The 22,251-nt window shown below is 50.3% G+C and overlaps 5 protein-coding genes across 7 annotated transcripts in view; 3 read left to right on the forward strand and 2 right to left on the reverse strand.

The window, feature by feature from the left end:
• Positions 1 to 7,502, reverse strand: part of LOC113203172 (dynein regulatory complex subunit 4) — a 10,735-nt gene extending 3,233 nt beyond the window's left edge. The window contains exons 1-8 of the mRNA XM_026417727.2: positions 7,345 to 7,502; positions 6,965 to 7,179; positions 6,759 to 6,876; positions 6,549 to 6,692; positions 6,188 to 6,448; positions 5,938 to 6,105; positions 5,774 to 5,860; positions 5,579 to 5,701 (exon numbers count right to left, since the gene is read on the reverse strand). Coding sequence (XP_026273512.1) covers positions 5,579 to 5,701; positions 5,774 to 5,860; positions 5,938 to 6,105; positions 6,188 to 6,448; positions 6,549 to 6,692; positions 6,759 to 6,876; positions 6,965 to 7,179; positions 7,345 to 7,347 — 1,119 coding nt within the window. The 5' untranslated portion in view covers positions 7,348 to 7,502. The remainder of the gene's footprint in view (positions 1 to 5,578; positions 5,702 to 5,773; positions 5,861 to 5,937; positions 6,106 to 6,187; positions 6,449 to 6,548; positions 6,693 to 6,758; positions 6,877 to 6,964; positions 7,180 to 7,344) is intronic.
• A 76-nt stretch (positions 7,503 to 7,578) lies between these two features.
• LOC113203194 (uncharacterized) lies at positions 7,579 to 8,749 on the forward strand. The gene is made up of 4 exons (XM_026417759.2): positions 7,579 to 7,787; positions 7,972 to 8,181; positions 8,266 to 8,406; positions 8,492 to 8,749. Exons 1-4 carry the CDS (start codon positions 7,715 to 7,717, stop codon positions 8,596 to 8,598), a joined length of 531 nt encoding a protein of 176 aa, XP_026273544.1. The 5' UTR covers positions 7,579 to 7,714; the 3' UTR covers positions 8,599 to 8,749.
• Positions 8,715 to 9,501, reverse strand: LOC113203198 (ubiquitin-fold modifier 1). The gene has a single exon (XM_026417773.1). The coding sequence runs from the start codon at positions 9,275 to 9,277 to the stop codon at positions 9,011 to 9,013; it is 267 nt and encodes an 88-aa protein (XP_026273558.1). The 5' UTR covers positions 9,278 to 9,501; the 3' UTR covers positions 8,715 to 9,010.
• Positions 9,439 to 12,441, forward strand: LOC113203181 (palmitoyltransferase ZDHHC16). 3 transcript variants are annotated; one of them, XR_003303245.2, is made up of 11 exons: positions 9,573 to 9,745; positions 9,873 to 9,957; positions 10,031 to 10,178; positions 10,274 to 10,465; positions 10,546 to 10,663; positions 10,743 to 10,957; positions 11,044 to 11,149; positions 11,245 to 11,366; positions 11,445 to 11,515; positions 11,618 to 12,014; positions 12,128 to 12,441. XR_003303245.2 is itself a non-coding variant. In XM_052268839.1 (10 exons), exons 2-10 carry the CDS (start codon positions 9,911 to 9,913, stop codon positions 11,754 to 11,756), a joined length of 1,158 nt encoding a protein of 385 aa, XP_052124799.1. In that variant the 5' UTR covers positions 9,439 to 9,566; positions 9,873 to 9,910; the 3' UTR covers positions 11,757 to 12,101. The 3 variants fall into 3 exon arrangements, 2 of the variants coding, with proteins under 2 accessions (XP_052124799.1, XP_026273524.1); XM_052268839.1 differs by lacking the exons at positions 9,573 to 9,745; positions 12,128 to 12,441 and adding an exon at positions 9,439 to 9,566 and having other exon boundaries at positions 11,618 to 12,101; XM_026417739.2 differs by lacking the exon at positions 12,128 to 12,441 and having other exon boundaries at positions 11,618 to 12,101.
• A 4,014-nt stretch (positions 12,442 to 16,455) lies between these two features.
• Positions 16,456 to 19,359, forward strand: LOC113203168 (cytochrome P450 4V2-like). The gene is made up of 6 exons (XM_026417714.2): positions 16,456 to 16,849; positions 17,377 to 17,532; positions 17,637 to 18,200; positions 18,299 to 18,513; positions 18,608 to 18,706; positions 19,046 to 19,359. The coding sequence occupies exons 1-6, from the start codon at positions 16,586 to 16,588 to the stop codon at positions 19,263 to 19,265; spliced, it is 1,518 nt and encodes a 505-aa protein (XP_026273499.1). The 5' UTR covers positions 16,456 to 16,585; the 3' UTR covers positions 19,266 to 19,359.
• Positions 19,360 to 22,251: the final 2,892 nt, after the last annotated feature.

Below are 22,251 nucleotides of genomic sequence, written 5' to 3' on the forward strand. Positions count from 1 at the left end.
GGGTGGGTGCGGGTGCGGGAGTGGGGGCAGGGGCTGGTCCAGAGCTCGGTCTAGAGCCTACGAGGGAAGGAAACATGAGCCACATGGACCCAGCCACGCTGCTGTTGGGAGTGGTCGGGGTTAGGCCAGGTTTGGTCCAGATCACGGCCTTCTCCGGGAGGCTGCTTGCAACAGAGGAGGACAGCGATTCTGAGCTGTGCGTTGACGAGTCCTCCCTCGCGGCCCTCCTTGTTTTGGTACGCTTGGCGGGCACTTTCTTCTCCGTGGACCGGGGTCGCGCCGAGCCCTTCTTCTGGTGGTGCGGAGGCCAGGCGCGCGTCGGTAGCGGCGGTAGCGTGAGGGTGCGCTCCTCGTAGCACTGCAGATGTCGGTCCGCGCCCACCTTGCGGTGGGTGGAGGCCGTAAGCAGGACGTCGTCCGCCGGCGCACCCGCACTTGACACCCGGGCCTCGGAACGGCAGCGCGCACGCTTCACGGTCTCGTCGCGCGGGCCGCGCTTCAGGCCCCCTCGCCGAGGCAGCTGCGGCAGGCTATGCGCCCGGCCAACGGCATCGGCCGTGCTGGTCGACATGTGGCAGAGACCCGAGTGGTGAGAGCCGAGGTCGGAGTCTGAGGTCTCCAGGTCGAAGCGAACCGAGTGCTGGCTGGTGCGCTGGCGCCCCTGCCCCCTGGCCTCGGCCCTGGCGCCCAGCCTGCTCCTGCTTCCCGATGGACTGCTCTGGCCGCTGGCTGGCCTGCTGGTCGGCCTGCTAGTGGGCTGGCTGGCCGGCCCCATGCAGCCCGCGTGCCTATCCGTCTTGAACAGGTCCTTGCGGGAGGGCCGACGCGGATGTGTGGACTTCCTCGGTGGGGCCTCGGACAGGTCGCTCGTGGAGGTCTGCACGCTGAGACGGCGTGCCGAGGACGCCCACTTGCCGTGGGTGAGCCCGCGGAGCCAGTCCTTGATGCGGCTGCTGCACTTGGCGGCCGGCACCTTGGGCGGCTGCGGCCGCGTGCTCTTAGCGGGGGTCCTGGTCGGCGACGTCCTCGCTGCTCGGGGACGGCCGTCCGCCCGCTCCGGGCTGTCACTGCGTTGCCGGCGGCGTGCCTTGAGGTCGTCCGCAGACTTGGACCGGGCGCCGCGGGGAGAGCGGCGCTGCTGGCGCGGCCGCTCCGCGTTCAGTCCTGATCCCCGGCGTAACCTCGCCTCGCCATCCTCCTCGCTGGAGGACGTCTCCGACAAGCACACGTCGACGCGAATCCCAATGGACGTCCCGACACTCATTCTGCTGGCGACGCGAATTGGTACTTCTATTGCCTGTGCAGCGCTCAGCTCCTCTGTCCCTTGTCCAGGACTTACCTCTGCCAATTGTCCAGAGCTCGGTTCCTCTGTGTCATGCCCAGGGCTACTCTGATCGGGGATGGTGTAATTTGTCCCCTGTCCGGGACTCACCTCATCAGCCTTCTGTTCAGGACTCGGCTCCTCTGACCTCTCTTCCATTCTTGTCTCCTCCATGACACCTCGCAGTTCAACATGCTCTACAAGCGCATCACTCTCTGGCCCCAACGTTCTTTCGGTGCCCGCTTCGACCTCCTGCTTAGGGCCCGTCGGGACGTCCGATGGAATCACAGCAGACGGGCCTTGCGTTTCAGGCGAGCTATGAGCGCGCTCTTTATCGACAACACGGACCTCGTCGTCGCCCGAGTCATGAGCATCCAGGCAGATTGACGAGGACACTTTGGGCAAACCACTGGAGCTCTGGTTCCCAGCCGGAATAGTGTCGGATGGCACTTGGGAGGGTGCTCTGTTGGTGGAGTACGCCTGAGTACCGTCGTCCTTTTTGTTGTTTTCCGTTTTGTCTATCGTCATCGCACGATTATCGGCGTTGGTTTCCGACGAGGCGACAGCTACCGTGTGAGAGGGTAGATTTGATGTCGACACTTTCTGTTCAGGCGCAGCAGTCTGTGTGTCTGGTGCCAGTAAGGGTGATTCTCGTTCCGACACCATCGCGGTTTGCTTCATTGAAGGCTCCGATGTCGATAATTTTGCAGTCGACGCGCTTTGGGACACTTTTGTGTTGGATCCCACAGAGGGGAGCTCTGTTTCTGACACAAACACGGGCCTCTTGGCCGAAAATGGCGTATTCAGCCTAGTACCCGACTCAGAGGCGGGCAGGTCTGTGTATGACCCTGTTCTGGATACAGTCGTGTAGTGTGATTCGAGTGTGGGCAGTTTAGTGTTCGACCCTGGTAATGAGGGCAGCCTAGAGTCGGACGCCGCCGTTGACAACTTCGAGTCAGATGCCACTCTTGGTACCTCTGCTTTTGACGCGAATGTATGAGACTCGGTGGATGACGCCAGGGTTTGCAGCCTCGGGTCCGACCTTGTATCAGCCTCTGACAGCTTTGTGTCCGTCTGTGGTGGTCCGTTTGCGACAGTGATGATGGAGAAGTCCGCCGTGACGCCGGTGGACTCGGTGGCGACCCGCGTTGACCCGGTGGTGCTGGAAACTCTTCTGGCGTCACAGGCCGGGTCGCACTTTTGCGACTGCGGCACCCCCTGAAAGCCCTGGCTGACCGAGTCCTCGGCGGGAGCCGCAGCCGCGTCGCCAGGCTCGTCGGTGATCGCCCCCGTGCTGAGCAAGGACTGGGCGCGCGCCTCGCAGGCGGCGTCGCAGACCTGTAGACTGCCACCGGCGCCACCACTCTCACTGAACAGGTCAGGCAGGCGAGCCTCGCAGGACGCGTCGCAGGCCTGAGGGCGTTCGAACGCGAGGAAGTCGAGTGCGCTCGTAGCGGCGCTGAAGACCGAGGGCGCGCGAGCTTCGCACGAGGCGTCGCAGACGTGCGGGCTGGGCAGTACGCCGGGGTCCGTGCCCTCCGAGACGCGAAGGTCCGCACTGCACAGCGACAGGTTCCGCAGCTCACACGCCGGGTCGCACCCCGTGTCTGTGGTTGCAGTGGCGGCGGGCGACGCCTCCACGGATACGTCCTTGGTGTGCGCCCCCGGGGAAGCCTCTCGGTCGTGTCGGCTTGGCGTAGGGGAGCCACCGCCTTCAGTGCTCTCTTCCTCATGCAGGGCAGCCAGACCACCGGACCGACCATCTGCCTCCCATTGTTGCTCAGCATCGACTGCTGGCCGACCTGTTGGCGATTGAAAGATCGGCGTAGTATTGAGAGTATGTCGGTCGTACAGAGAGAACTCCTCGTCAGGATAGCGATCTGGTTGGTGAGGTGCTGCGGTAGCCGATGCCCAATGGGTCTCAGCTGGCAGTGGTGTTACCCGCTCTTGAAGGCTGTGACGGGACTCTACGCGCGGTGATGTGGGCCTCGACACCGACCTCTGCACGTCGGCGGGGTACTGCAGGAGGGAGGCCTCGGCCGGCGGCAGGGACGTGTCCGCAAAGCTGCGGCGCACCTGATAAGAGCCCGATGGCGCGTACGAGGTCGCAGACGCGCGCGCAGGAGCCTGCCCGGGCGCGTCCAGCAGGGACACTGCGCTGAAGTGCGCGTCCACGGCCACGGTGGACGCGCCCGGTGGGCCGCCGCGGAACACTGTCTCTACGCTGGCGTTGGCGGCCAGGGGCAGCGTGGAGACGTTCGGCTCGGGTACCCACTGCTCGGCCTGGTGATGCACGGGCGACACCACGGGCGATATCGCCCAGGAGCGGCGCGTCGAGGACGCCACGCTCGCCGTCGGGACGACCGCCGAGGGCCGCCGACAGTCGGCGTGCCGCGCCCACGACTTGCTGTGCGACGCGTTAGGGCCGAGCTTGGCGGCGCTCACCATAGCCGAGGGCCGGCGAGGGACAGGGCTGGACACCGTGGAGCTGACCAGAGCTGACGGGGGCCGCAGGACGGAGGCCGAGGGAACGCCTGAAGGCGACGTCGCGGCAAGAACGGACATCTGAGTTTCTCTTCGCGGCGCCCTGGCCCAGGGCGACGGCCGAGAAAACGGCGAGCTGGCAGCAGAATCGCGCGGAGACCTGCCGTGTCCTGGTGAGGGCTCGGGCGACGCCCTGCTCGCCGTGACGACCACCTCCGGCAGCGCGGAGCCGTCCGCGGCTGCCAAACCACCCGAGGCCGGCTCCCACACCTCACCGGAAATGGACTCCAACGATTCTGTAGTGGCCAGAAAGATGTCTCTGTCGGCGCCGACATCGAGGACCACGTCTCCTCGGCTTGTTATCGGCTTGGGCGTGAAAGAGCTGCCGTGGGAGCTGACGACGGGCAGGCTGATCTGCGCCTGAGACAGCTTGATCTTGGGCATGGGTGGCGGGGCCAGCCTTTGTACGTGCTGCGGTGCCCTAGGCGACCCGCCTGGCCTCACAGGGCTAGGCGACCCGCCTGGCCTCACAGGGCCAGGCGGCCTTGCGTGGGCGCTGTTGTTGGGCCTGGAGGGCGGCTTGTGGCGAGATGGGGAGGCGTTTCTGATCTGACGAGATGCCTCGGGCTTCGGTCTTAGCCCCACCTCCCTAGGCGGGGCCATATTTGGAGCGGCAGTCCTGACTGGGGGGTGGGAGCCACGCCCGGAGGTCGCCACAACGCTCACGTGCGCGGAGATGAGACGCTGCCGGCGCCGCGGGGGCGCGGAGACCACCCGCGCGGGAGTCCGCGGGCCTATGCCCCCTACGACTTCCAGGACAAACGAGGACGGAGGCGGGGAGCCCGAGGGTGACGCAGGGCAGGAGCGACGCGATCGCTTGGGGGATGGTCGGAGTGACGGGCCGACGCCCACCCCCGCGTCGACGCACACCAGCGGGGAGGTGGAGCGCGTCAGGCAGGGGCGCTTGCGGCCCGCGGACCCAGGAGGACCGACCGGCCCGACCACCGGCCCTACGGCCACTGCGGCGCCCAGCAAAGCCGAGCCCACTACCACGGCGCCGAGTGCGGCACCCGCGGGCGGGCCGGGCGAGGCTCCTGACGCGGAGCTGTGGCGAGAGGCAGGGCTCGGGGGGTCCTTGGGGGAGCCCTTGGGGGAGCCCTTGGGGGAGCCCTTGGGTGTCAGATCCGGCGAGGACGTGACCCAGCGGTTGTCGCGGCCCGCCTTGTCACCGCGGCGGCACTTCTTGCAGCGCCGCGTGCAGCTGCGGTGCGGCCGCGGCGTCCTGGGGGAGGGCTTGGGGGCAGGGGTCGCGGAGTGGGCGGCGCGCAGGGAACGCCCGCTCAGGGATCGCTGCATGGAGCGCAGCGAGCGCCGCAGGACCAGACGCGGCGGGCAGTGGCAACGCGGAGCCCCGGACAGAACGCACGCGCTGCACCGGCGCTCGCGTTCCTCCTCCACGGCGCATGGTTGCTCCTCCTCGACTTCTCCCTTGCAGGAGCAGGAGCTGAGCCCACTCCAGCTGCCGCCGAGCGCGCCCTCCACCCACAGGCCCTCCGTGGGCGTTGGCGGGGTCGGGGTTTGGCCGACGGGTGCGGGGATGGGGATGGACGGGGGGTGCGGGTGCGGAGGGTGGCGGGGCGGCTGGCGCTGCCGGCGCACGGTGCGTGGGGACGTCCACACCTCGGTGACATCCGCGACAGGTGCGCACCCACGCCGGTGGCGGGGCAGGGGGCGACGGTGTGCTCTGGGTGGGACGATGTCGCCTTCACTCACCGCGCCGCCGCGCAGCTCCGACATCTTCTTGCCCAGCATGGCGCTCTTCAGCCCCGACTTCTGCTGCACGTCCAGCACAGCACCCACGAACTCCGCGTGCAGGCGGTCGCGTTCCTTTTCCACCTGAAACACATTGCAGGGGGAAAAAAACCAAGTGCACCAAGTCCAACAAATCCAAACAATAAAATGAAGTACCTTTTCAAAGCGGAGTTCAAGAACCTCATTCTCCCAACGTAAATCTTCAAGTTCTTTGGTCACCAGTGCTAGGCGTTGTTTGGTATTCTGAAAAACAATACATTAAGTTTAAAACACACAGTTTAAATAGTGAAGATAAATCTTTCTGATCTCATGATACATACTGCCAAAGTAATTTTGTCATGATCGTAACTAGCAAGCTGGCGCTGTAGATTGCTCAATTCAGATTGGGCTTGTTTCAGTGGTTCTGTGAGTCTCTTATTTTCTCCCTGGACTTCCCGCAGCTGTTTCTCCATCCTTTCATGACTACTTTTTAGCTCCTCCATTTGCTCCTGAACAAATAACATAAATTCAATATTCTGCTCTCGATTCATATAGTAATTTGACATATTCAGAGAGAAAAAACAAACTTGCCTTTAAACTACTGATAAGAGCCAAGTTATTCAAGGTGATTTCATTGTAGTAATTTTTCATATCATTAAAAGCTTTTTCATGACTTTTAGTTAGCTCTACTACTTGTCTATTCTTTCTTTGCTCGACCTCTGCCACTTCCATAGAATGCTGCAAACCCATGTCTTCTCCTTGTGTTGTTAAACGAGCCTCATATTTTCTTTCCAGTTCCAGTGCATCTTGAGAAAATTGTTCTCGCATTTTACTAATTTCTGCGCTTTGTTCCTGTTCACCATAAACATAAACTATGTAAGAACAAGGGAAAAGAAAAGGGAGTAGTTTGTCTGATTTACTTTTTAATTATGAAAATTTTTAGTCAACTTGCCATTTTTAGCTGGCGCACAATTTCCTGGTGAGCAAGTTCTTGTTCTCGTAATTTTGCCTTTTGATTGGTTTTGTCTTTTAACAATTCATTTTCCATAGCAGTATAATCATCTTGAGCCATTTTAAGAGCCACCATACGGTCCACCTTTAAGTATGATCAGGCATTAGGCATGAAGTTATGCATTGCTTTGAATATATATGTACTACACACCTTAACATTAGACAAGTTACATTGATGTTCATAAAGAAGATGCTTGACTTTTTGCTTGTAAGTTTTGATTTCTGATTGATGTTTCTCTTCATTTTCATCTTGTGCACGATCTTGATTCCTGAAACCCCAAAAATATAATAAGTTAACAAGACGTCAGTAGTGCCAATCCCATTGGAATTTCCACAGTCAACCTCATTTAAATATACCTTAGATGAGCACGGTTTTCTTCTAATTGCTGCCTTGTAATTTCCCAGAATGTTCTCAGTTTGTCTCGCTCAAGTTGGAAAAAATTCCGTTCTTCTCTTTCTCTGTCTAGTTCTTCCCTCAAGCGGAGTGAAAATGCTTCCAGCTGTTCTCGGGACATGCTGGTAGTATCCACCCCATCCACTGGACCACCTTTTCCTTTCCCCTTTTTCGGACCCTTCATGATAACAATATTATAATGAAAATTAGAAATATGACAGCACAATACCTACAGACAACAACTGCCAAGTGCTCTGTACAAATCAAATGAATGGTTGGCACAAAAAATAAGCAAGGTTGACAGCTGGCATGCTAAATTTCATCGAGAACGCAATACTCATACCATTTTAAATGGTCTTTAATGGACAGCAAACAAGAAATATTTTCACAAATTGATCATGTGTTTGTTTTGATCAGGGGCCGGAGTTTAGATGAATAGCAGAAGTATTCGTTGCTATGACAACGAAACAAGTGTCGATCGTGTTCGTGTTGAGTGTTTTGTTTCCTTATTTGCAGTTTTAAAATCATCAACGATCAGCGCCCTCTGTATGAAGATCAAATAACTAAATTTGAATTTGTTCTGGTAGTACAAGAAAGACCAGTATGTACAAACTTGCAAATACAAGGATCAGATAGAATACGGAGCAGCATCGGATCATTTTGTAAGAGTACTTTGAAAGTGAAGGTTTTCCCCGGTCTTACCTTCCCGCATCATGGCTGTTGTTGAAGGTCTGCGCACTTTTGCCATCCTCTCCGATTTTTCCGTGGGCCGAAGTGGTATGAAAGGTACATTTCCTTGCCGCTCTTGCGTAAATTGAAACTAATTGTATTTTCTGTTTATGAATTGTTTCCTAAGTTTCTCTCTCTAGTGGGGTGTTATGTCATGTCATTGGGGGAGCATTCAATTTCATTGAGAGGTTAGGAAAGTTTTTGAAGTTACTGAGTACACCCCATTACTATCCATCTTCAGGAACAAATTTACCACGCACAAAAGCTCTCTGTGATGTGAAGAATACTCTCCAAGTGAGGCAACTGGGCAATGTACCAATAAAGAGACTCGTTAGTACTACTAATTCCATACCCTGCTCTAAATCAGTCGCAGCCTGTTCAGTTAGTCCATGTCTGAACCTGGAAGACAGTTGTTCAGAGTGGGAACACTGCAATTGCTCCCAACATTATGGTTTGTATTGTTTGCTCATTTCAATTGCCAATTTCTTATAAAAAAATAAGGTTATTGTTTAAAATGTTATCTCATTGTCAACAGATTATTCAGCAGATATAGTCAGACTGAACACTGAGTGTCTAGGTGAAGACGACATTGTGTATGTTACGAGAGGAATATTCAATCTTCAGCATACCGAGAATGAGACCAACTCTTTGCCTCCTTTTGAATTAGATTGTATTGGTGAGATTGTTTGTTGACCTTGCCCTTGCAGTATCATCTACATTTTAGTTTTGTACCTTCTATTTATAATTATTTTTAATTTCAGATGCTGCCGACAATGATTCCTATCTTCCGACTGAATTTGATTACTATTTTCTCCCTATTGATGATTCACTGGACCAGCCCACCTATTTTGATCCTGAGGACTGTTGAGCCTTCTTGGTACTTGTGATATTAGACATCTGTAGATATTTAACTTATTACTTCAACTGTCTTCAGTACAAATAGATTTTTAAGTTATGTTGACAAGAATAAAATCACTCTCATAATAAAGTATTAACAATAAAATAGTTTATTTAACAGATTCAAAGTTGCTCTCCTGCACAACCATTTCAGTATACTTTCACAAGTTACTTTCCAGCTAAGCAAAGTAATAGCTTTTTCCAGACTTCATATTATTTATACATGGATGATTAGTGATTTGCCACTGTACACACAAGGTGAGGCGGAATAAATTGCAACGAACTGTCAAGATGGAAGTGCCACTGCACATGGTAAATTAGTCCTCATTGTAAGGAATGTATCACATTGACATGAGTCCACAGTTTCTGTTTTGAATGCATCTTCATCGAAGTAAGCACCCCACTCTATCACGAGGAATAAGCCTCAGTTCTGATCCGTGCTTGAGAAATACATTGCCAGCTGTTTGCTGCGGATTGATTCCAATTCCATCATCGGTGATAATTGCTGATGTAGCTGGTGGCACTTTGAATTCCTCCGCGGCAAACTTCAGAACAGCCGTGAAGGGCGTTCCCTCTGGGACGCTTAGAACTTTGAATGGCAACTTTGGGTCCGATGTGAGAGTGATCTTGAAGGTAACTTTGGCTGCCATTGTAGGTTAGGTACACCGGAGGGCGACAGCTGGTGAGACTACTACTACTTGAAGGAATAAGCGTCAGCGCCAGAATTCTGTGTTGATGTACCACACTTTAGCTCGCGGTCAGACAAAGGGCTGAAATGGGGCTGTGACTCTCAAGCAGTATCAGATGAAACTCGCCGTCCAGGAGTCCACAACCAACAAACACTCCAACGCAACCACCACCGTCAACACGTCTGCAGATGTAGCGCAACACTGCGAATAGGGCCGGGGCCGAGTGGACTGCCGATAACCAGCCACCGCAGTATGTCATGTCTACTGCTAGAGGCGTCTGTCAAAACAGCCGACGGATAGTTTGTTTTTATTCGTTCTCACATAAAATTGTCAAGATCCTGCATGACTCCTAGAATGCCAACAGCTAAGCCGGGTTTTTGTTAACATGATGAACATAATAATACAATTGGGGACCTTATGTTAATGAATGTGAGACCTTTATTTAGTGTTCAAAGAGCTCCTGGAGCTCTTTTTGTTGTTACTTGATTTAATAGTTTCCACCCTAAAACCGTCGATAGTACAATGATTAACATCATATTTATCTTAATTCTTTTAGGAGTTTCAGAGGAATGAAGTCTTTTGTAACTGGTAACTATGGTGCGTGTCAATTGGACATTCTTTTCACTTCCCCAAAGGTTAAGGTATGTAATTGTGAGGGTTCCCTTAACTGTAATGTCTCATTTAAGCCCTACCATTATCTTATTTTCTTTGAAGGAAATGGGTGACATGGAACTACTTAGATTTGACTCTCACAGTTCGCTCTCTCACCTACAACCATTTTATGAACTCAAGTTATGCATCAGATGTTGTCTTAGAACCAATGATTTGGTTTGTCGACAATTTCACAAAATTTCTGGGTCCTGTAAGTATATTATCTTTGCATATAAGCTGAGGTTTTCATAAAGAACTTTTTATTTCTACAACCATACATTTCAAATCTGATTTCTTCTTTTTCAGTTTTTTGTAGCATGTGTATTAGCTCTTACTTCATCAGTTGTAGCAATATTATATTGGATTGGTCTTCCTTACTGGTGGGAGAAAAGCCCGATTGCAACAGTGCCAATACTAATAGTTGGGCATTGGATCCTAATTAACATCTCCTTTACCTATTATATGGGTGTTGTAACACCTCCTGGATACCCACCTGAGGTTCTTGATATAGTGTATATGTCAAATAAATTATTTCAGTTCATGAGGAATTTTCTAACTAACTTAAGTTTCTATTTTAGGGGAGTCTCATAACTGAAGCTGTGAGCATCTGCAAGAAGTGTATTGCCCCAAAGCCACCAAGAACTCATCATTGCTCTGTTTGCAACAAATGTGTTTTAAAAATGGATCATCACTGTCGTATCCTTATAGTGTTCCTACTACATCCCTTACTTCAATTCATGTCACTGTAATATTTTTCTTGACCGCTGTTACACAGCATGGTTAAACAACTGTGTTGGCCATCTAAATCACCGGTACTTCTATACCTACATGGCGTGGATGTGTATAGGAGTAATTTTTGTAATTATATTTGGATTGGAAATTCTTTATAAAGAAATCATATCAGGCTATTTTTATGATGAAGAATTGGAAGAACTTGAACTGGAGGGACATCCAGTTCGTATTAATACATCTGGTGCTATCATACCCATTGTAAGTCAGCCCGCAATCTACTAATTATGTTGGAACAAATGAATAAAATAGAATAAAAAGTATCTGAAAATTATTTTTGTTGGTAGACGGAGGGAGAATGGGCTGTGACTGAGACAAGTAACTCTTCACCAGCATTAGATGAAATCGCCTGGAGGCGTAGAAGTATTGTATATGTGGCTTTATTATGCACAGGTTTGTGATAGTTTTCCCAATTTATATTTTTGAATTTAGTTAGTTATGATGAGGTTTACTTAAATAATATAATTCATGGTTACTTTTTTTTTCAGGTGTTATTTTTGCTCTAGGTGCTCTGACTATCTGGCATGGAAAGCTTATCAGCCGTGGTGAAACTAGTATCGAGGCCAACATCAACAAAAAAGAACGTGAGCGACTAGCCAAGTACAAAAAGGTTGGTTATTTTCTGAATATCCATATGCTTCACAAGTTTTAGGTAATGATCAATCTTATATCTTTTGCAAAATTTCAGACTTACATCAATCCATATGACTTCGGAAGATGGAAAAACTGGATGCTGTTTTTAGGACTGACCAATGGAAGGTGAGATAAGATACACTTAACAAACCTATCTTCAAAAACTTAGGTCCATATTTTATTTATTGGACAAGTTACACGTAATTTACTATTTTTGTGCTATTTCAGAGGGTGGAGATACATACTGTTTCCCTCAGTTCACCCACCTGTTGGGACTGGACTGCGTTGGAAAACTGTCCATTCTGACAGTGATGGAGAAAGTGATGATGAAGATTACAATACTTTACATTCATGTGTGTCTAGTTGAACTTTTGGGATTCATTTGCATCAATCCAGAGAACACGGTTTTGTCAAAATGTCATCAAGTGATGTCAGTGTCAAGATTTGTTGTCAATTTTGCACCAAATGATATATTACAATGGTCATAATGATATCAAAGCTGGCCATCAAATGACCAAGTATTGACACTGACATCATTTGACGTCATTGTGACCAAACCGTGTTCTCTGGGATTCCCAATGTGTCAATTAGGGAAAAATTTCAGTTTGTCTACATCTTGTAAAAGGTAAAAGATTGTAGACTTTAATCAATTTAATTCTTGTCTCCAAAACATTATAATTTAAAAGATAAAAAATATTTTTATACATTCAAATTTTCTTTCTTATTTATTTTATGCAGCAATTACACAATAATATGACGATGTTTTTTAGCCGCTGATTAGCCAGGTCAGAATGACATCCGTACTCAAGCAGAACCCATTACGCTTGAAGTGTCGGCTGACGCCCATACATACATTCTCGAGTGGCCCTTTTCGTGGTGCGTCGGTAATCTGAGAAGCACAGAGAGCTCAATGTGGCGTGGTCCCTCGCGATCGGATGGTCCGATCCAAAAGCGCTCAGCGAGTTAGGCAGTCCCGTGGCACAACGCTGCCGGACGGTGTGGCCTACCCTGCGGTCATCGGGCGCTCGGCGGTCGCTCTGCACAGGAAACCGGTACCAAGAAGCTCTACCACCCGGTTACCCACCCTAGAGAATACACGATAAGTGTGAGTAAACTAGGCATTGTTATAGACAAAGAGGCTGATCCCTGGTCGCGGAAGCGATGTCCGTTTCCGTTGTTTTGTGATTTTGTAATGTTGGCAATTAATCATCATGGGGAAGTAATTTTCAACTTCTTTCCTCCTTAGTTTTTTTTTGTACCGATTCTGCCCATTTACTCGACGCCGCTTCTCGCGCGTACGAAATATACCTCAGTTCTACCTTGCCGTTCTTATGCGAAGGCTTGACAACGCATAGACTGCAACCTACGGCGTTTTAGAAGCAAGCGCTCATTTTTAACTTTGCCCTCAGTTATCTTTCTAAGAAAATAATTGCTCGAAAATTAGTTTCGAAGCAATTTTTGTAGTGCTCTGATCAGAACAACAAATCTCTGACTCACATCAACCCTATAAACTTTACTATTGGGAAGGTTGGATCCCCATAAGTTGGGCCGTGATCTCCCAAACTCCTGGGGGCTACTCGACTCGATTGTTAAGGCTTCGCCTCTTATTTTTATTCAGATTCTTTATTTCTTATTGCTTTAAGGCTCAGCCAATAAGGAACCGTACAATGTTGCACTCGCTCGCACACTTGATGGATTCGGCCGGGTGTTGTGCGTTTCTCTGACGCAGTAGCGCTGTCAGTCAGCTCGATACGCCGCAGCTAATTACTCGACACTTGTGATGCACGTCTGCTCGAGCTTTCCGAACGACAGGCGTGATTGACGGCATGGCACGACGCACCGCGCCGCCGCCGCCGCCCTGGTCCCGGTCGCGGCGGGATCGCTCGCTACGCCATCGACCCGCCGCCGAGCCGACCCGCCTCCGGTGGCTGCTTCACTGTGAGGTCATCGCCACGTCTCCAGTTTTCTTTCCGTCTCGCGCCCACGTCATAGAACGCCAAACACCAGAGGCAAACGCATGGCCAACCAGTCGCCTACCAAGCGGAATATGCTTACGGGGGGTCAGGTCGCAGTATTCGCCTACACCCTGAAAATCGTTTCCTTAAAACCAGGGAATTTCCTTGAAATTAGCCTTGAATCAACAAAACCCGACAAAACCTTAATTACACATGAGAAATGTTTTCCCTTATTTTAAGCAAAAATGTGCTTTAATCTGAAGAAAAGTCTTTAATTCGAGGTGTTTTTGTCGTTAAACCAAAGAAATCTATTTGGAACAAGAGAAAAATTTCCTTATGGTTTTGCAAGGAAATGATTGTTTGGGTGTGCACTGTAAATATTAAGTTTATAATATAAGTAGGCGACAAAGTCGCTTGCTACAAAACAGGGAGCGCCTTACCTCATGCACCCTCTTGACCCATGTTAAATGTATACATTGTATATTCACGGGACTCCTTTCTGTAGCATGCGACTTTTGCACCTACCAATGGGACACCTTGTATTTTCAATATACTCTACTACAATGAGGAAAGGAGGAGCAGGATCCTCCTCGAGGAGGGGGGAGGGGGGGGGGGTCCATGACCCCTCTACTCTCCGCGTGTGGCCCAATCGCTGAACGCACGGTGGGCCAAGTTATGGATCCATATCTTGATGTTATGAGCGAGGTCGAAGTCCGGAGCTGCTCATACGAGCCAGTATAAGTGCACCTAAAGAGCACTCAAGGCCTTCTGTGAATTATGACACCGTTTTCCAAATGTTATCAATACATCATCTGACCTCGTGCTCATCGTCTCTCTTACTTCCACCCCATGCCCCCACCTACCCACGTATGATGCGCCCTTCTTGGCGACACAACCTACGAAGTCCGTCCAGACAATCACACACAATCAGAAACAATCACACAATCGAAAAAAATCACACAAAATCGGAAAAAATCATAACACAATTTTTAAAATTCTGTCCCAATATTTACCAAACAATCTGAAACAATCAGAGACAATCATCGACACAATCATACACAATCACACAAATCTGAAATGATGAGTGTCTAGACACAATCATGTGTACTCCTTTTCGGTCAATTCCACACCCCCTGGCCCACACCGGGTGGCATGCGCTTTGAACGGATTTCAAACAGAAAGCACTTCCATTTCTAAGGCTCACAGGTGTGCCAGGTTCACAGGTGCTAGGAACGAGCAACGAGCAGCCGAGGGCATGACATATAGCATTGACGTAAATTGCCTCTCTACACCTGTTTCTTTATCACTGATTCCGCCGACGAGTATTGCTTTGGACTAGTAATTGAATGAAAGGGTATCTTTAATCCCACTCGACTCCTTGAGGTCATGTCGCAGGTCACGACGGAATAGGGCAAAACTGCAGACAATATTGGTGTCCGTGGGCTCGCGATGGAGGAAGAGGCCTCTACCGTAGGAACCGGGACGACGGGTAGAAGCGGCTACCCGGAGGGGCCGTCGGAGGACATTCCTTGCCCCAGTGGGTGTGCGCCCATCACGAATCCGGTCATTTTCCAGTCATTGTCCACTCACATACCAGTCATATCGCGGCCCGAGGTGTCACTTTACATCAGTGATAAAGCCAATCAGCTACAATGCTCGTCGAAGTCCGGATGAGCCCTTGCGCCACCTGCGAGCGGGGAACCCGACAGCTGCCCCCCGTAAATGCACCGGTTCAAAAGCCTGGCCTGGAGGAGACTGTGCTGGGAGGGGAAACGTCAAATCCGGCGCGCTATCCACTTGGCCAAGCAGAGTACAGGTGTACAGGGGTACAGTGGCCGTTTTCCTGTACGCATTCGACCGTCCGAATCGTCTCTACAATGTCATCTCTCCAAAAAGTCCGCCTTGGCCAAGTTTTTTGAAAGATGTGCGGCGGGTCGGAGGTTCGACGCCCGTCCGATTCGCCGCTTTCATTGGGAGTTCGTAGTTCTGCAAAAGTGCCCCAAACAGGTGAAGTTGGTTGGTCCATTTATTGGGGGGTCTCCCTAAATGGCGCTTACGTTGTTTCCCGAAAAACACCGAAATAGTGTTGCCTTTAGGTTGGCTCCTCAACGTCTCCGTGTTATCTCCAGGTAAGCTTCGCAATGTCTCCGCTTCGGGTTGGCTCCCGGCTGTCTTTGAGATGGCTTCAAACCTTTAAACTGGCTCGGATGTCAAGTGTCGCCGGTAAGGCCCCCGATGGCTCCGAAAGGGCTCCCCGTTGTTCAGGTGCCGGCCTATGTTTTGCTCCATAAGGCGTCTGCTGTTTCTATTGCGGATGCAGTCGCGATGTCTACGGCTCGGTTAAACAAAAGCTGGAGAGTGATCACAGCGAGCCTCCGCGATGTGTTGAGACGGAGCCTTTCTAGAGCCATGCCAAGCCGAATTTTTCTGTACGGGAATAATATACAGTGATTAACAGTAAAGTTGGACGCTTTAACAGCAGGGTTGGACATGAATCTTTGGACACTTTAAAATGTTCAAATTTACTGTTGAACACTTTGAACAATTCAAACAACCAGTCAAACACGTAGAAGTGTGCAACACAGTGTAAGCACTTGGTGTGCACCCCAGTGGATCACTTTATTCATCAGTGTGCGGTCGAGGGGTCACTAACTCGCATAATACTCCGTACACGGGACCCATAATACCTTTATTATAACACTTTATAGTACCCCACAATATTATTGCACATGATGCCCCAAAGTACCCACATAATACCTCATAATACCGCCCATAATACTCTATAATACTTCATAACACCACATAATATGTCATACTATGACTCAATAGGTGCCAGAATACCATAATACTCCGTACACTGCTAAGATGAGGTGGCGACCCCTCGTGTGCGGTTAACTGTTGTGTCCAGCTGAGAACGCCTGACCCCACCCTCCCCACCGCTTACTGGACCCGGCGCAGGCCCTCAGCGCACGCATCAACACCATTCCAGGCGGGGGAGGGAGAGGCACATTCGGCAGCCACTTCTCTGCACCCGCTTTGTTTTTCGAGAGGCGCGCCATTGTTTGTCGCGCGATGCATAAAAACTCGCGGCGCGCGCCAGGAGTAGCGCGCTACCGCTCCCGGTGACGCCGCGCGCCGCCGGCTCAGTTGACAAATAAGTAGTCTGCCCGCGGCCGGCTCTGCCCAATCTCACGACCGCCTGCCTCCCGACCCGACCGCGCACCGCGACCCGCTCCGCATCATGTCCCTCCTGGTGCTGGCCGTGGTCGTGCTCGCCTGCGCCCGCTACGGGCCGCGCGCGTTCCGCGTCCTCTCCGGCATCGTTCGCACCATCTGGAAGTCGAGGACCATCCCGGGCCCCGTCGAGGGAATGCTCAGCTTCTACGGCTCCACCGACGAGTTCATCCACAAGGTGCGCGCCACGTCGCAGCGCTTCGGCAACACGGTGCGCATCTGGGCCTGGCCCGTCGTCTGCATCTTCGTCAGCGAGCCCGAGGACCTCGAGGTAAGACCACCCTGCACCACCACGTCGCCGTCGAAAGAGTCGTCTACCCTTAACTCTTGGGGACTGTGAAAATTCGTCACGCGATTTTCAAGGATTTCCGAACTCTAACACATCAACTCCCCCTAACATGACCCATTCGGTGAAAATTTCAGGACACACAAAAGAAGAGAGCTTTCAAAAGGCTACATGGTTTAATTAGTTGCACAAACCGGATCAACGAGTGGATGCTCTGGCCTTTCTAAGGTTTTTTTTAATGCGGCCTTTGAACTTGCGAACGTTTTGCCTAGCAGTACCAAACCTTTTAAGAACATTTCCAGAACGTTATTTAGGTTCCCTGAACCTTCAGCAAACATTCTAGAACGATTCGTGCTACCAGGGTTAACCCTCTATGAACTTCTTGATGGTTCAATATCCCGCAGTATAATATTCCTTAAACCGCCTGCTCCTTAATGCGTGGTGTATTTTTGTGAACGACCCCTTATTCGCTCACTCACATGCCGCTCACCACTCTGCTGCCCCGTCCCCAGGTCATCTTCAGCAGCCCGTACCTGCAGTCCAAGGCGCCCATCGTGTACGACGCGCTGACGCCCATCCTGGGCAAGGGGCTGGCCACTTTGAACGGCGCCGAGCATCGCAAGCACCGCAAGGCCCTGGGCCCATCGCTGCACTTGGAGATCCTGCAGGTGAGCGCAAGCCTTGACGCAATCCCTCGGCAGAAGCTCAAGGGCTGTACGACGCGTGACGCGTCGAAAAGCGCGGCCATAACGACGTGCGGTTCTCTTTTTAGGGGTTCGTGCCCATCTTTGAGCACAACGCACAGAAGCTCTGCAAACAGCTCGAGGCCTACGCATCGACGGGCTCCACGTTCAACGTGAGCCCGCTGCTGGGACGCTACTCCGCTCAAGGAATATGCGAGACCGTGTTCTCGACGGAGACATCGCCCGGGCTGGCCGAGGAGCAGGAGAACTTCATCAAGGTGCTCATCGAGGCGTCGGACTTGATGTTCTACCGGCTCACCCGTCCGTGGTACAGCCCGGACTGGCTCTTCTACTTCTCGTCCCAGTACAAGGGCTACATGGGCGCGGTGAAGGGCTTCGAGTCGTTCGTGTCCAAGACCCTGGCGCACAAGGTGGAGCTGGTGAAGCGCGGCGTCACGCCCAAGGAGGGCAAGCGCAAGGCCTTCCTCGACCACTACCTCACGTCCGACGAGGCCAAGGTCCTGACGGAGCGCGAGCTGATCGAGTCGCTCAAGACGCTGAGTGCCGGCGCCGTGGGCACCTCCATGGACCTCATGTCGTTCTTCTTGCTCATCATGGCCATCACGCCCGACGTCCAGGACAAGGTCGCCAAGGTAAGGGAAGGAAGGCATCCCTCCTCGTCAAAATAGCGCGAAAAATATTGCATCGTAAGTGAGTGCCTATCACAACAAACTGTCGGGGCGTTACGCAGGAGCTGGACGACGTGTTCGGCGGTTCGGACCGGCCCATCGAGCCTGGCGACCTCTCGCACCTGCCCTACCTGGAGTGCGCAGTCAAGGAGACTCTACGGATGTTCCCCCCGCTCTTTGCCTTTTCGCGGATAGCTAAGAGGGACGTGAAGCTGCCATCCGGACATGAGCTTCCCAAGGGCTGCGTGGTCACCGTCATGCCCTACACAACTCACAGGTGGGTTCGCTGGGAGGTTTGCAACTGCTCTGCCACTCCCCGCTGTCAACGCGCAGCCTAAAAGCATGATCGAACGGCATTGTTTGTTTTTCAGAAACCCCAAGTATTTTCCTAACCCGGAGAAGTTTGACCCCACCCGCTTCATGCCCGAGAACAGTCGGGAGAGACACCCGTTCGCTTACATCCCGTTCAGGTGAGTGTCGTGTTACGTTGTTTTTGTTACCGAGGTTGTTACTCGTTGTGTTGTTAAACACACCCTCGGGGGCCATCCATCCAAAAAGCGCGTCCTGCCATTCGCCGTTCCGAACCCGCAGAGTTCACCCTCTGCCAGCAGTCATAGCGCCTGATAGGTAGGCATTTTCCTGCCTACTGTGCATGCGCGTACTGCGGTGTGGCCTACTCTGAGCCTCGCAGGCGCCATGCTCCCGTTATTTGCCGAATGAATCTAAAAAGAAGACGGACGCACTTTCTGGACGACCCCTTACCTTGTCCCCTTGAAGACGGCCATTTAATGATCCACACTTTATTTTAGCGCTGGCATGAGGAACTGCATCGGACAGAGGTACGGGATGATGTCCGCGAAGATAGTCGCCTCGACCATCCTCCGGAAGTACAGAATCTTGCCGTGCCCCAACGGCCCCCAGAGGCTGGAGGACTTCGTGGTGGGTGTCGGAGTGACGTTCGGACTAAGGGACGGCGCCCACATTCGCGTCGAGAGAAGACTGAAAAGTGATCTGAAGCGTCGGGGGTGAGAGTGCCGGTGCCACGAGGCGACCGCAAGCTCACGATTTTTTTTCTCTGTGATATTACTATAAAATAATAATTTACGACATATTTTAAAAACAACCCTTAGAATATTTATGTTTTTACCAGACAAGCGGTCTACACAAGCGGTCTACACTTTGTATTCTTGCTCAAACGTTTGCGGGTTGCTTACCACCTTGCCGTAGACCCACCCCCGCACGGCCACGTCCAAGGAGAACAGCTTTGGTCAATTAGTCATTTTGGAGTCACTGACATTTTGATGTACTTGTGACTTCCCCGTTCTCCTTGGGCAGCTCCTTCGTATTTATAGGCACCAGCAACACTCATATGGAGGAGGCGATAAGTTAAAAGAACGGGGAATACTCATGATCAACTGAGCACTTTGCGGCACTCCGTTATTCGCATATACAACGATTTGCAAGGAGAATACGGTCAAACGAATCAAATATTAGGCACCACTGATTATGCACACAGCCGCACGGCACGGCAGTTTAGAGAACTATGCATAAGCTCTCACACACGTCAATCTCCCCCATTTTTTTTTCATTCGTTTATGTCCTGCTTTGGAGTTTTTACGCCCCCCCCCCCTTTCCAAAACATATCAAAAACAGATTACAAAACAAAAATAGAATAGTAGGCGAGATCCCCTACTGAATATCAAATTATTAATAAAGGGATGGGTGAAAATGTTGAATTATTCACATGGACACATGTACAGTACATGACTTCTTATCCTTTAGCGTAACAGAGCGACACAGAGCACACATATAATTGCTGTGCGCTTTTGGGTTTGCCTTCGCGCTCCAGCAGGAAGGCGCCATGCCCCTGCAAGAGTAGGGAAATTTTTCCCTGCCTGCTCTGGTACACCCTTCTTGTCTATAATATTTCTTTGCTCTCCTCTACTTCATGCAGATCGTCTGCGCAACCGCACCAGGAAAAAAAAAGAAAGTTCAACGAGCAGGCGACTATTTTATTTGCATATTGGCTTGAGGTCGTGGTCGTGCGACGGGACACGGGACAGAGATATCCCGCAGAGGTTCCAGCGGAATGATATTAGTAACAACCTATCAGCGGAAATGCTTTGATTTATTTAACAAAATACTAGTTCCTGGAGGTATGACAGAGAAGTAGTAATCACAAACTTGACTAGGTTCATACAATTTCTATACACAGTATTAAAGGGAAGGACGCTACCGTTACTTACAATACGAAACAGATTAATTTTTGGCATTACGACCCGACATGCACGGGAACCAAAGACGCAGAAAAGTGGAGTATCATAGGGCTCTCGAACGGCCAAACAACTCTGCAAATCTAACTGCATAACAACTGCAACGGTTTAAATCGCAAAACTAAAAGTTTTACTGTTCAAGCTGTAAAGCTAAAAGTCTTGCAGTTTGAACTACGAAACAAAAAAGTTATAAAGTTTAAGCTGCAACTATAAACAGTTATATGAAGTTTGAAACTACAAAACTTAACTGTTTCTCAGACCACCTGTTATACAGTTTGATTTGCAGAGAACGCCGGAATTATGTTTTCTAAACTGATTTCCATTCTTCCATGTTTCAGCCTCTCGTGTATATTTACAACTTCATTAAGGTACACTGTAGTAAAGAAGAGAAGAGACACGGAGATATACAAATTTTCGGACTGTTACAGTGAAATTCACAATATAACACAGTTTCAAGACACAAAAAGATACAAAATGTACACCTTTAAAAATAATTTTAAAGATTTCAAATATACATATTTACAATGAGGAGGGTTTGAAACGTGTGGCATGCAATCCGTATGCACTGGTTTGCGGGAAAATGTTGGTGGATCAAATCATGAACACTGCGGCGCGCGCTGTGTCATTTCAACACCATTTTACACGAAACAGGAAGAAGGCAGGAACGGGGTGAAGAAAGGCATAACACAGAATCCTAAAATGTGTTCTGTTCAAAATTGGAACAGCAAAGCAAACGAGCGGGGAAGACAAACTCTCAAAAAATTAACGCTCCAACGAGGGCAGAGGGGGAGGGTTATAAAAGGTGAAGGAAGAGACAGAGATGAAATGGTCTCTGACAAAATTGGATCGCACTGTACTACATTTACATACAATCTAGAAATCCAAAGTATTTTACAAATTGATGATTTTTTTTACATTACATCAATTCTTTGAAGTGTAATATTTTCCCCACTAAGAGATAATCGTAGCAAAAGCACGCATATTTCAAAACGACTAGTGCTTCACACTGTAACTTAGCTAAAACATACAAAATCAGTAGTATTTACATGGAATAAATGCTTAAATTAAATACCTAATGGAGGACAATGGTAACATTCTCAGAGCACTTTGCATGGAAATTTCAAAACGACCTTTAAAAACGTTGACGAAAACTAAAACACCAAGTTTCAACGACCAAAAAGTTATCTGGAAACACAAGTGTGATACTGTCCAACAGTTATAAGTGCAATACCACGAGTATCACACTTTAAAGTGTAGTGCCACACATGTATAATACTTAAAAGTGTAGAACCAAGGGTGGATCACACCAATATTTGCTCTAGAAGCCCTGTGTGATACTTAATAAAGTATGATACATATGGGATATTACACTATAAAATGTGATACATGTGTGGTACTACAACTACACTTTAAAGTGTGATACCCATGGTATTGCACTTATAACTGTTGTCCAGTATCACACTTGGGTTTCCGCATCCATCCGTTATCCATCGAGAATTGGAAAACCAAATCGACGTCAACTCGACGTCGAACTGAACCAAATCGCCAATTTGCGGAACAAAATCTTGTCGAGTCGACGTCGATTTCGCGCTGATCGATGAAATTTACCAATTTTCGACATTGAATCCCTCACTAGGTGACTGGGTTCTATTGTAATATTGTTTAATGGAAATGCCGGCAGGTTTCATTTATTCAGCTGCAACACCGCGAACTAAATTAGTAATGACTGCACGAATGCATAA

Source organism: Frankliniella occidentalis, unplaced genomic scaffold (assembly GCF_000697945.3).
Source record: "Frankliniella occidentalis isolate FOCC.00 unplaced genomic scaffold, Focc_3.1 Scaffold78, whole genome shotgun sequence".
Lineage (NCBI taxonomy): Eukaryota > Metazoa > Arthropoda > Insecta > Thysanoptera > Thripidae > Frankliniella > Frankliniella occidentalis.